The following is a 12,967-nucleotide window of genomic DNA, read 5'->3' as shown; positions in this document are numbered from 1 at the left end:
TGTGAAAAATAGTGAGAATCCGTTAAAATCCGAATGAATCATTTTTCAACTTTCCCCATTTTATTGAAACCTCGAATTTGATTGGCTTACGGTTTGGAGGTAAATTTTATTGGGTTTGAAAATTTTAGTAGGAGGAGCACCGTGAGTATTGTGTTGTAGATCAACATACTAATTATTAAGCAAATTTCATACATTTGCAGTGCTTGGCACAATACATTGAAATGATCAAAATATTTACACTAATTTACATTATTTAATTTGACATCCAATTACAATGAAGAGTGGATGTAGATCTAACTTTAGCGTTGTGTGATGGCTCTCAATCATTAATTAAACTGAGAATGCTTGGTGATGGGGTAGTTTATACACTTCACTAGTGTATAATTAATATATATGTGCCCCTTTTCTAAAAGATTTAAACGTTAAAAGGTAGTCTAAAGTGGAAAATTCCAAAAACGCCAAAGGTCCTTAGGACATTTTGAAATTATTACTGTTGTACTTCTGGAAAGAGTACTTCTAAAAGGTACTAATATTATTGTTTTAAATTTTATAATTGAAACAATAAAGCCCCCCTCCAAAAATATAGCTTTAAAAGAACTGTCACTGCTGTGAAATAACAGATAGACCAATCCACACTTTACAAAAGTTATGTCCCTTGGCCGCCATCTTTGGGGAAAAACCCATATATTTCTCACAGTAGCCTTTGTAGTTTAGAGGGTTGTAACCTCGCCATTTAACATTAGAAATAGGGTTCCTCTGTGAATTTTGATTGCCCCAAGTTGGGGCAACCCACACATCGAAGAAATAAATTAAATTCCAAGAGATTTCTTCACAGCACGCCCAAATATTTGGTTGCATAAAGAAGGGAAAAGTTGTTTTTTCCCTTTTGACCTTTGGGTTGACCCCGTAAAGGGGAACAACTTTTGCAAAGTGTGGATTGGACTATTGGAACTGATTACCCAAAAAGACAATAGCTAGCCTATATATTAGCTTGTTTGAGTCAGAATGATAAATTACAGCACAGGAGTCGGCAATTTTTTATCAATTTGTTGTAAATAAGTGAGAAACATGCTCGCGAAGCTCACTGGTAAATTTTTGCTTGTTTCTCACGTAAATTTACAACAAATTTATAATAAAATCGCCAGCTCCTGTGATTACAGTTAACTCATAACCAAACAGACTTGTAATCAAATTGTCAAGTAACAAATGACTTCATATATAATTTTATGCCTGCCTTCAAAGTGTGAGAAGAATTTATAAATTTGTCAATCAAATTAATCTTGATTTTTTTTTTAAAGAAAATATTGCATGTAAACAGAAATGTTCTATCAAATGTTGATATAGGGACCTCTTTGGCAAACTCATGGGAGATGACATTATATTATCAAGAGTTCTGCATTTATCTCATAATTTTCTCAGTTATTGTAATTATATCAAAACCGAACCTTAACAGATTATCTTTAACATTCACAACCCAAGGATCATTGTTTACCACTGGACTAATAGATTATTAGTCTGTTTGGGTACTAGTCGGTTTGGGTATGACTTCACTTGACTCCAGAATGATATATATCTTACATACTTTGGTATTATATATGATTATTTTGATCTGATTTATAGATGCCAAAAGCAAAAAAGGCAAAGAAGAATGTTCCAGAGGTGGCAGAAGTGCCTGCTGGCAATGCCTGCATGGTTGATGAGCGCATGGAGAGTGTCATCGGGAAGCTGTTTGTTTCCTCCTTCACACGGCTTCATCAGATCATCCAGAAGGAAGTGGTGGAGATGTGTGAGGAGGAGTACCGCTGGGCCGAAGAACTACTGGAAGAAGTCCGGCGTGAATTTGCTAGGTGAAAAGATGATTCTAAATAGTTACCTTATAAATTCAGTTGGCTGTAGTTTCCCTAAATTCTCCTTTCATCCACACTCAGCCTTTAAGTAAGAAATACTGACCCGAAGGAAATTCAAGTTACACAGACATTTTAATTTCAACATTTCCTTAAGTAAGTTATAAATCTTTAAAATCTGTATGTTCAATGAACAATAAAAATTTCCAAAGGTCCAAGACCCAATTTTAAAATGTCAGAAAAACAGCTGCCAACTACTGCATACATACATTCAATAAATGACTCGTAGACTGTTTTTGAATTATAGCTAGTTTGTTGTTTAGATGATGGTATATATTTATATTTCAAATAAATATAACTGAATTAAATGAGATTTTAAATCATCTCTGTTCTAGTCCTGTCAGCAAGATCAACTTATTGCCAAAGACACCTTCAGCAAAGCGCAAGAGAAAGAGAATTCAGAAGGAACCTGTCATTGAAGAAAACGAAGAAAGTGAATCTGTTAACAGGTACTTTTTTCACATACACAGTCAGACTTCATAATGTTGAACTAGATGGGACTGTTTAAAGACTTGGAGATTTACGAGTATTCGAGATATGAAGTGTAAAATAGTAAAAAAAAAATAAGTGGTTGGGACTTACAAATCACTTCGACATATCCATTGTATTCGAGATATCAGTGTTCGAGACATCGAAGTTCAGCTGTATATTATATACATGTAAGCATCATATGAAAATGATGTACTTGTCCTTTCCAAATTAGAAAATAAAAGAATGTACATGTATAATGAATCTTCAGACTTTTCCCCATGAAGTTCACTGCTTATATTGATCCCTGAAAGATGAAGAGATAAAATCAAGTTATCCACATTTTAGATACATTTCTGTATGTATTTGCAGTATCCCGAGTACTAATGTGACTGATGCAAACATCTTGGCATATGAAACACCTCCACAGCGTACCTATCGCACCAGGGCCGCCTCTAGGACCGCCCAAACCAAGAGAACCACGCGTAACCAAACAAAACAGACCAAATTCTCAGGTAGTGAGGACCCTGCCATTGAAAAGGAACCAACCACCGAGGACAAAAGAACACCGGTCCTCAACTTCAACCGCAGCAAAGAAGTTTCTATGAAATGTGATAACTTGACTCCTAGTGTGGGAGTTTCAAAAGGACAGACCTCCGAGTCCCATGTCTTCAGTCCTCCGGTAGGAAAACCAGGCAAAGGTCACGTCAGGAACAAAGTTCACGCGTATGAAGACTACATCGAACATAAGAGTCCGTCATCGAAACAGAGTGCAACACAGAGTCCTGTCCCGGAAACACCGGAACAGAAGGAAGGAAAAACAAATTCGGAGGAGAGTTGTAGGGAAACTCCGGAGTCAGTGTCACGAGGGAAAAGGTCAAGTGTCCGTAAATCACTCAAATCAGCTAATGCCAGCAGGAAAAGTTTATTGAAGAGTAGCAAAATCCACTTGAATCCCAGTCATCTCCACCCATCAGAAATCTCTGAGGTACAAAACTACAAATTAATTCTTTATCGGGGCAAAGCAAACATTAATTTGGCCCTTTTGTTGGGTTTTTTTTTGGTAATGATATTATGTATGTGTGAATATCTAATCAAATTTTCAATACTTACAGACACCAGAAAAGAAGAATAAATTAAAATTGAAAAAGAAGGCAGCAAAGGTTCAGGAAGATGAGGTACAGTCAACTTTAAAAACAAAATGATAATCTATAGTCCAAAATTATCATGGCAGTCATTTTGAAAAATGTAAGAAAATGATATACAAGTCTGTATTTGTAGGAGGTTGAGAACACAACAAGTCGTCTAAGTGGCACCGATAGCACAGAGCCTTGTGTGAAGGAAAAATCAGATTCAGACAATGAAAAAGCAGTTGTGAATTTCACAGAGGCCATACCAGTTACACACAATAATCTTGAAACAGAACCAGAAGCGTCAAGTGAACATGAACAGGAAATGAGTGACATTCAGCCTGAACAGGTTCAAGCAGCAGAATCCATGGAAACAGAGGTTGAACCCCAAAAAGTGGAAGTGGAACACTCAACAGACGATCAACAAGATGTCTCCATGCACAGTGCAGAAGAACCAATGTCCAGCTCTCACCATGACCCTGAAGAAGAAGAAGAAGAAGAAGAGGAGGCCAAAGAAGATGGTGGTCAGAAGAATGAAGAAAGTCAAGTTGTGGAGTCTGTCGAAAAAGAGAGCGAAAAAATGGATGGGGACGAACAAGTTGTGGAAAAAGAGGATAGACAGTTAGAAAAAGAAGAGAAAGAGTTATCCTCGGATGAAAAAGAAGCAGACTCTGATGAAGAGGTGATGCTGATATCGGACAATGATGAACCCCAGACATCCTCGGCCACCAAACAGAAGTCAGACTCTGTGACACAGGCAGATGACGAAAGCGAGGAAGAGAAACAGCCACCTCGAACCAGCAAGCGCACAAAGCAGAGAAACCCTCCCAAACCTCCTGTCAAGTCAGAATCAGAGAGCGATGAAGCGGAAGTGGTGCCCCCTAAAAGAACAAGGACAAAAACCAGGAAAGTTTTGGAGAACGAGAGCATGGAGCAGACCAAGCCTGTCAGACAGAGCACCCGGACCAAACAGAGGAAGCAAGAAGGGACCTCAGTGTCCTCAGCCCAAGGGTCAGAGGACACCAACAGCGAGGTAGACTCGGGGCACGGGACCAGTGGCACCACCAGAACCACCCGCTCAAAGATGAGAAAGCCCAAAAATAGCTCTGTTGCTTCAGAGGGAGAAAGTAACTTTGCTGTGCCAGAAAACCCTGCTCCCAGGGCAAGGTAAGGGGTGCTTGGTTCATACTTAGTTAAAGTTTATATGTGATTTTTTTAGAAAATGTTTCTTATTTAAATTATTAAATTTGTAAATTCATAACTTTACAATGTTATGGTCATGGAACTATGGCATTAACTAGAAGTTCTTTTGCATGTACCTATAAAATTTGAATGTACATGTAATATTTGAGTTGTATGCTTTTGTGACGTCATAGAAGTTTACATTTTGAATTTTTCTGTATTGTAAAAGATCACAACAGGAAGCTTCCATTAGATTTGTTTGTTTATTAACAGAAAAGTAAATTATCTGCTTTCAGGACTACCTCCAGAAAGAGAACACTAGACACGGAGGGTGAAGAGGAACTCAACACATCCCTGTCCAAGAAGACCAAGAGAGAAAGCGACACAACCTCAGAAGTAGGGAAAGCTAAATAGCACAGTCTAATTATGTCTCCCACAGGGAATCAGTATTATCAAATGCAATGTACTATAAAATATTGTTAATCATGTTAATGATGTGTTATCATATTAACCATCTTATCTTTGATGATCATGCTTAATTTTGTCTTAACTATTTTTGCTCTTTCTCTAAATGGAAAATATCTATATTATTTGTTTTTCTCTTTTCTAGGAAATGTCTGGTAACTCTACAGAGAGGAAAGGTATATTTGTAAAAAAAAAAAAAAAAAAAAAAAAGAAGAAGAAAAAAATTCTTATTTGAAGCAATGTTTTGATAATTGTATGTGCATTGTTTTTTATCCAGATTAATGTAAATGTGTATGTATGCTATACCTTATTGTAAACAATAAATACATTATGTCTTGCATAGTAAGTTTATTATTTTCATATTTTTTCTTCTATTATGTTTAGATAATGGAACAGATGATGAAAGGTAATGAAATTTGGCTTTTCATATTTTAAGAAGTTATTTTTCTTTACATTTTACATAAAAAAAATATACTTAAGTACTAAAACAAAATATGTAATAGGTGAAGAAGAAAAAAAATGAATATGACAATATCCACATTGGTTCCTAACTTTATGTATAACTCACAGCTGATGCTTATGTGTCACATAAGATTTGTTTGTACCAAAGAGAATGGTCAGAAATAATTACTTAGGTTATGTAACTATGATGTGGCCTTTGTGTTACAGGAGCAGTCAGAGTGAGGATGATACTCCAGACACAGCCAGACAACAGGCCAAGGTACAGTACTGTTCTAACATTAAACAGACCAGGGTGTCCAAGTAGCACAGTGGACAATGTAATTGCTTCTCACCGCTGCGACCCAAGTTCAATCCCCTTGATCAACAGTGGTTGTATGTGAAAAGTTATAGTGGTCGCCTGCTTGGACACGTGGGTTTTCTCCGGGCACTCCGGCTTTCTCCCACATCAATGACCCCTTGCACTAACATTCGTGCAAACGAAAGATATAAATATAAGTTGTAGAATTTGTTTATGAATTGTTGTAAAATAAACAAAGTTCAGTTTCAGTTTTAAACAGACCTAATGTACCTTTGTGTGTACATGTAAATCGTCAATGAAGGTTATAAACCTTTCTGATGTGTAATCTAAGACATATTCACATACGCATACCATTAACCTTTCTGATTTATCATATATGCCACTTCCAGATCGTGAAACCAGTGTCTTTCCTCAACAATCTTAGTAGCAAAATTGTGCGCCCGGCCAACCTGAACTTCAGTGGAATCAAGTCATTCCTGCATCAGAATACTCCACCCTCCAAACTCTCTGTCAAAGTAAGAAATGCGCATAAAGTTTGAAAATTATGATACTGTTTTACTCTAAATAACTCAAACTACTGTAGATTGGAAAATAATCATGATGGTTTTAATTTCACTATGTTCGAAATTTATCGTTTTTCCGCTAAAATAAACCCAGCGTAAATATTAACATAAGTTTTATTAAAACATTTTATTGCTTATACTTTGATCAACTGGTTTTCTTGGAGTGTGAAATTAAAACCATCGCAACTGGTACTTTTTGAGAATTCGCGAAAATTTAACACCGTGGAATTAAAATGACTTACAGTATTTTTTTCTCAGAGGTAGATGATTCTCTACTTCTGAGAAACATGTATGGACATTGGACAAGTGTGGATGTGTGTTTTTATCAAAACTACTTTTCATTTGGGAACTTTTATCAGGAACAGCAGGAGCAGAGAAAGCGAGAACTAGAGGAGAAGAAAAAGAAAGAGGCTGAGAGGTTACAAAAGAGGGAAATGGAGAAGAAGAAAAAGATAGAGGAGCTCCGAAAGTATGTCACAACTGCATTCATCTTGATTAACATAATGAACTTTTTGTTGCTAAAAATTAATGTATAAAAATTTTTTGTACCAGTATAAATTATTAGTCTGTTAGACTTGTCAAGGTAATTGACAGAAAGTGTATAATACATATAGAGATGTAAAGTGGGAACATGATTGAACAAAAACAGTGATCAAATATTTTGAGCTATACTTTACACAATTTTTCAAGTGAATCAATTCTTTGGCAGGAAACGTGAAGAGAGAATGCGGCGAGTGAATGAGAGGCGAGAGCAAGCCAACCGCGAGGACATGGAGTCTAAGAGCCGCATGATGAGGACCATGGAGGAGAAGAGTAAGCAGGCAGATGACCTTAAGGAGGAGAAGATGAAAGAGGAGCAGGAGAAACAGAGGCTCAGGTATGAGGCGGTGAAACAAAGGCTCAGTTATGAGGTGGAGCAATAGTGGTTCTGGTATGAGGTGGTGAAACAGAGGCTCAGGTTTGAGGTGTTGAAATTGAAGCTCAGGTATGAGGTGGAGGAATAGGGACTCTGGTATGAGTGGTGATACAGAGGCTCAGGTATGAGGTGGTGAAACAGAGGCTCATGTACTAGGTGGTGAAATATAGAGTCTGGTATGAGGTGGTGAAACAGAGGCTCAAGTACTAGGTGGTGAAATATAGAGTCTGGTATGAGGTGGTGAAACAGAGGCTCAGGTATGAGGCAGTGAAATTCCACTGTGTAACATGGTAACTGTGCCTGTATTTTGAGGCTGAATTATGGCTGCTTTAACAAGTGGCTCAACTCCCTTATGTGAAATTATGAGACTACGGTACAGTAAGGGATAGGTATTTACTGATTTATAGAAGTTCTTATTGTGTGCACATTAATCAGAAGATATACACATTATCTGTATTTTGAAAAATCAGTGTTCCAATTTTTATCCTACTAAAGCATATGTTTTGTTTAAGATAAACACTGTTTCAGAAGAATATTTTTTAACTTTTTTTACATTGTTTCTAAAACTTAAGAAAAACGTAATAAAACAGCTATGAAATTCATTTACAAAATACTTATAGGTTTAACAAATATATATCAATCTTTACTTTCAAACCTTTGTTAAAGATAATGGTGTACATTGACAGGTTTAAAAAGCTGGAGGAAGCCGAGGAGAGACGTAGACAGGAGGAGGAGGAGAGAGCCCGTAAAATGAAGGAACAGGTCAGTGTGTGTTACATCAGCCAATCAAAGCTCCTGTTGGACTTAAACTTTATATTATACTGTGGTTTCATCAATATTCGTTGAATACCAATTTTCGTGGATTTCGTTGTTAAGTTGACCTAGGAAATTTAATGTTCATTGAAGTGCAATTTCTATTAACATTTTTTATTGTTAGGGTCATTGGCCACGAATTTACGTATCCTTGAAACTGTGATGTTCACTTTATCCACAAAAATTGATACCCTTGAATATTAATGAAACCACAGTATCTTGTATCAATCACATATTCTTAATATGCAGTGGATTTTTTTTTTTTATAATTCTGCACTGTTTATCGCTAATGAATAAATATTCTGAAACAAAACATAAATGTAGTAGAATCAGGGCTCGACATTAACGCATGTCCGGTACCAATTAAAAAAAAATATACAGACAGGTGAATACTGCTGGCCACTTGTCTGACTGGACAAGTGCATTTTTATGTAAAGAAGTCTCCAACATTTAAAAAAGAAAAGAAAGTTTTGTGTTAAGTTTATCCGTAGTCTCGTTATAAGTTTATCGATTATTCATTTTGAATTTCGATCCCGACATCAAATCGCAATGCAATTGAGTTACTCTTGATCTGGATTGAAGTTCACTTATTTCAAACAACTTTCAATATTGAACTGTAAAGGTGTGGATCTTAGTTCTTACAAAGTACCAAACAGACATGTTGAAAAAAAGAAAGGAAGGAAAGATAAAGGATTATGGAAAGAAGTGTAATTTATTTTAGGTTTAATTCATCATTGATAGACAATGATGACTTTCCATGTTTAGTTTAAAAAAACAGCTGAGAAATCAATATAAGTTATATGTATTTTTAAACCTGATGCTAAATTTAAAATGTCTTGTAATTTGCCATGACAAAGCTACAGCTGACAAATCATGTTTAGTGTTATATGGAACAAACACATTTAGGAAAGACACTTTTAAGTTTCCATTTAAAAAGTCAGGTTATTAATTATAGCTAGAATAATCAATAAATAACTTTATTTTAGTATTACAGAAATGTAGTTTTAAAGTTGACAATATTTGATCTTTCATATTGAAAATTTTTCGGACAAGTGAAGTTGAAGTTCAGACAAGTAAATGTCTTGGTCACTTGTCCGAATGGACAGGTAGGAAAAAAAGTTAATGTAGAGCCCTGTAGAATGGCAGTTTTTCAAATGGTTTACTTTTTCTGAAATGATAACTTTCATACCGTTTCTGCATTTGTATAATTAGACCTGTTTTTCTGCTGTTTAAAAGCCTAGAAACTAGTGTTCCTTGTAATGTCAGAATTGAGAATAATACCAAGATCCTTAAAAAAAGCGAAGAGAATGTCTAATAGAGAAAGAAGTCATGTTATTATTATTTTAGGAAATGACTTACTAGCATATTTTTTTCATAATTGATCGGATAAGCTTTCACTTACATTGTAAAAATAGTTCCAACATTTGTATGACTGTGTGTGTTGTGTCAACTTTGGTTTTGCAAAATTAAACAACACAAAAAATACCCTCATTGTATAACTTCTACAATTCGTGTTGCAGGAAGAGATGGAACAGAGGAACAATGAGTTCCTACAGAGGAAGAAGGAATACGAGGAGCAGGAGAGGTTGAGGAGGAAGGCTGAGGAGAGGAGGAAGTTTGAGGAGCGAATGGCTGAGTTTGAGCGGGAGAGGGCTGCTGAGCACGAGAGACTGAAGAAGATCGAGGAGGAGAAGATCCGGGAGAGGCAGAAACTCCGGGAGGAGAGGTCAGGATACATACTACCCACCGGATATATATATGTGTATATATTTGGGATTGGGGGAAAGATTTCATTGTACAATATGTGGCATTTAGATATGCATCATGCCATGTAAGGTTTGTAGATTGATAGCCACGAAAAAGGTTACTGAAGTCAATTACAGAAATCTTCTCCCTCTCTTACTAAAATTTATGGTTAAAATCTTTACAAGTGGCAATTGCTATGGCAGATTGGCAATGAAGATTAAATTACCTCTGAATATTCTGAAATTATTGACTAGAATAATATCACAAAGGTATGAAGATGGAAATAAATATGGATATTTTCTACAGGGAGAGGCAGCTAGCCAAGGAGAGAGCGGAGCGGGAACGCCAGGACATGGAGAAACGGAAACAGAAGGACCTGGAGCTGAAGCAGAAAATGGAGAAGATCAAGGAGCTGGTAAACACATCTGTAGATCATTTCTGACTCTTGATCCTGAAAGATTAAATGTCTCGTACTCAGTAGATAATCTACATGAGGCTTTGGGGCCATAAAACATAGACAAGCTCACTCTTGACCTCGATTATAATTTTAAGAGAGTAATTTATACTGGTAGCCGAAATGTAAGAGTGAGTTCAAAAGTGAGCTTATTTTGATATATTGTATGAATAATTCAATTTAGAGCTTGTATTACTGATTTAAAAAAATGGTGTGACTTGCCATCAAGTTTAGAATATTGTCAGTGTAGATGTAAAAGTAATCGCCGATGGAGTTGAAAAATAGGTCCATTCTATTGCCACTTTTTTTGTAATCAGCTTATGGTTTGAACCTGCTTTTCTATTCTATGAAGTGTTGTGTGATGTTTGATTAAATAATGGCAACATAAATATAGATTGGCAAGATTTTTCTAACCATATATTCCAGGAAAAGAAACGACTTATAGAAGAAGAGAAACGTAAGCTAGAGTTGAAGGAGAGGGAGCGAGCCATCCATGCCATTGTCAACAAACACAACATGTCCACCCAGGGGTACACGGCCACCAGTGCTGTCTCCAGCTTACCCAAGCCAAACCTCAACTCTACGCAACCAGTGGAGCAGCCAGTCAACAGTCAGGAAAAGATGCCAAACCCAGACTCGTAAGAAATCTTATTTAATTAACCTCAATTAAAAGATTTGGGAATTAAAAATGTTTTAAAAAGTCTCAAAAACTACTTCCTTATAAAAGAGTTAAATTAATCAGTACACATGTTCATCTCTCTCTCTCTCTCTCTCTTTCTCTCTCTCTCTCTCTCTCTCTCTCTCTCTCCATATTTTGAGGATGTCCAAGATGTAGATCTATTGGTTTTTCTGCATTTTACAGTTACGAAATGACTCCAGCAAAGAAATACTTCCCCAATAAGATTTCTCTAGAGAGTTACGACATATCAGATCTTCGATCAGATGATTCAACTGATGAAGATGACGCACCTAAAAAGAAAGTCCCCACATGGGCTTTAGGTAGGACTAATTCCTTGAAATAATTGTTTTCAAGATTTCATCCATACAAATGTAATCTTGAGTGGTCACAATGAAAGGATAGCTGTTGTGGCTAATTGCAATTGTTTAATGTATTGATGTTTAATTACTTTCTTGTATAGGTGCGTCTTTGAAGGCTGCGTTGATTCAACAACACTATCATCCCCCGGACCTGAACCTGCTGTTCACAGAAATTGTGCCGCCAGATCTCAATGAATTATTCATCAAGAAGAAAGCTCGCTTCAACAAGAGGACCAGCTCGGCCATCTGGACGTCTCCCATCCTCAAACCCGGCATGAACTTCTAAAAGTGAACAGGATGAACATTTTAACAGAATGATTGTGTTTGTGTGAGAGTATGTATTGTACGGTTATATATGTAATTTCTTTTTATATGAATGTTTCGGTTTGCATGGACAAAGTGTGCCAATATGTGACAGGTAATACAGTTTTATTTATGGGTAAGTTTTAAGTTGGTTGTTCCTTATTTCAAGCTTTGTTTGATGCATATATATACATGTGCTGTACTAGAAAAGTAAAATGTTTGGCTTAGATGATCTTGTATGCATTAGAAGTGCATGTAGAGTTGAAAACTGTAAAGATGGAGAAAATCATTTTTTAAGGATCTAGAAACATAAATACTAGTATTAAAAAAATCAAATGGTGCATCCTACTTAGTTTCATCTTGTCTTTTATTTCATTCATATACTTTGCAGGGTGTTTTTGGAGATATTGATAAACTTGCATGTTTATATTCTCTCTCTCTCTCTCTCTCTCTCTCTCTCTCTCTCTCTCTCTCTCTCTCTCTCTCATAAGAATTTTCATAAAACCTAAAAAGAAATTATGTTGTTTAAATCATTGAAAAATATATGATGTTCTGTGCAGGGATATAATTTGAGACTCAGTTTTGTTGTAAAACTGGAAATGCAGTTAAACTTTTCAATACAAAAAATATGCATTCTCTGTATAAGTTTTGATGAAATTGTACTTGTTTAAATGTTAAAATAACTTTGAATTTTTTCAAACATTTACTTTATACTTTGAACATTGAAATTCATTAAAAGTTTACAGGTAAAAATTGTTACTACATGTAGTTTAAAATGATTCAAATACATGTGCTGATGCAAGAAAATGTAGATAAGCTGATATTTAATTACCTTTGATACATGTAAATTTTTATGGACAATTTTTCTATTAAATATGTATAATAAATTGTTGTTTGCTTTGTCAAGTGTTAAGAGTGGGTCAAGGTTGTGCAAGTGCTTGATTTAAGATTGTGTGTTTATTTTCCCGAGATCCTTAATTTTTTATTGATCAAAGGAGCCATGTGGCTCATAGGTAAATGCTACATAGTATATTATATAAACAGAAAAATGTTGGAAGATCCTACATCAAATACTAGTATATATCAGATTGGCTAACGATATCTATAAAATACATGTACGGTACATAAGACCGAGAAGATATAAGGAATTAACATATTGAATTCTCTCAGCTTTGAAGCTTTCAATTAACAGTTTCTGAATGGATTTGAAGTTATCAGAAGAAAA

General features: G+C 35.7%; 1 protein-coding gene across 1 annotated transcript; it reads left to right on the top strand.

Annotated features, from left to right (window-relative positions):
- Positions 1 to 85: 85 nt before the first annotated feature.
- Positions 86 to 12,224, top strand: LOC128184761 (inner centromere protein-like). The gene is made up of 19 exons (XM_052854351.1): positions 86 to 141; positions 1,621 to 1,847; positions 2,240 to 2,353; positions 2,745 to 3,360; positions 3,488 to 3,550; positions 3,654 to 4,669; positions 4,981 to 5,080; positions 5,295 to 5,325; positions 5,534 to 5,555; positions 5,819 to 5,870; positions 6,299 to 6,424; positions 6,832 to 6,941; positions 7,182 to 7,349; positions 8,075 to 8,150; positions 9,722 to 9,927; positions 10,254 to 10,362; positions 10,828 to 11,039; positions 11,264 to 11,400; positions 11,541 to 12,224. The coding sequence occupies exons 2-19, from the start codon at positions 1,621 to 1,623 to the stop codon at positions 11,723 to 11,725; spliced, it is 3,570 nt and encodes a 1,189-aa protein (XP_052710311.1). The 5' UTR covers positions 86 to 141; the 3' UTR covers positions 11,726 to 12,224.
- Positions 12,225 to 12,967: the final 743 nt, after the last annotated feature.

This window comes from Crassostrea angulata, chromosome 5 (genome assembly GCF_025612915.1).
Source record: "Crassostrea angulata isolate pt1a10 chromosome 5, ASM2561291v2, whole genome shotgun sequence".
In the NCBI taxonomy this organism is placed as follows: domain Eukaryota; kingdom Metazoa; phylum Mollusca; class Bivalvia; order Ostreida; family Ostreidae; genus Magallana; species Magallana angulata.
Note: the sequence above shows the minus strand (reverse complement) of the source record. Positions and strands in the feature narration are given on the sequence as shown.

What these genes read in the sequence shown, in the direction of transcription:
- LOC128184761 (XM_052854351.1), top strand. Translation starts at nt 1,621, where the DNA reads ATGCCAAAAGCAAAAAAGGCAAAGAAGAATGTTCCAGAGGTGGCAGAA. An exon ending in AATGGAACAGATGATGAAAG is followed by an intron (nt 5,556 to 5,818) that starts GTAATGAAATTT and finishes TTTGTGTTACAG; the next exon opens with GAGCAGTCAGAGTGAGGATG. An exon ending in AGTCCCCACATGGGCTTTAG is followed by an intron (nt 11,401 to 11,540) that starts GTAGGACTAATT and finishes TTTCTTGTATAG; the next exon opens with GTGCGTCTTTGAAGGCTGCG.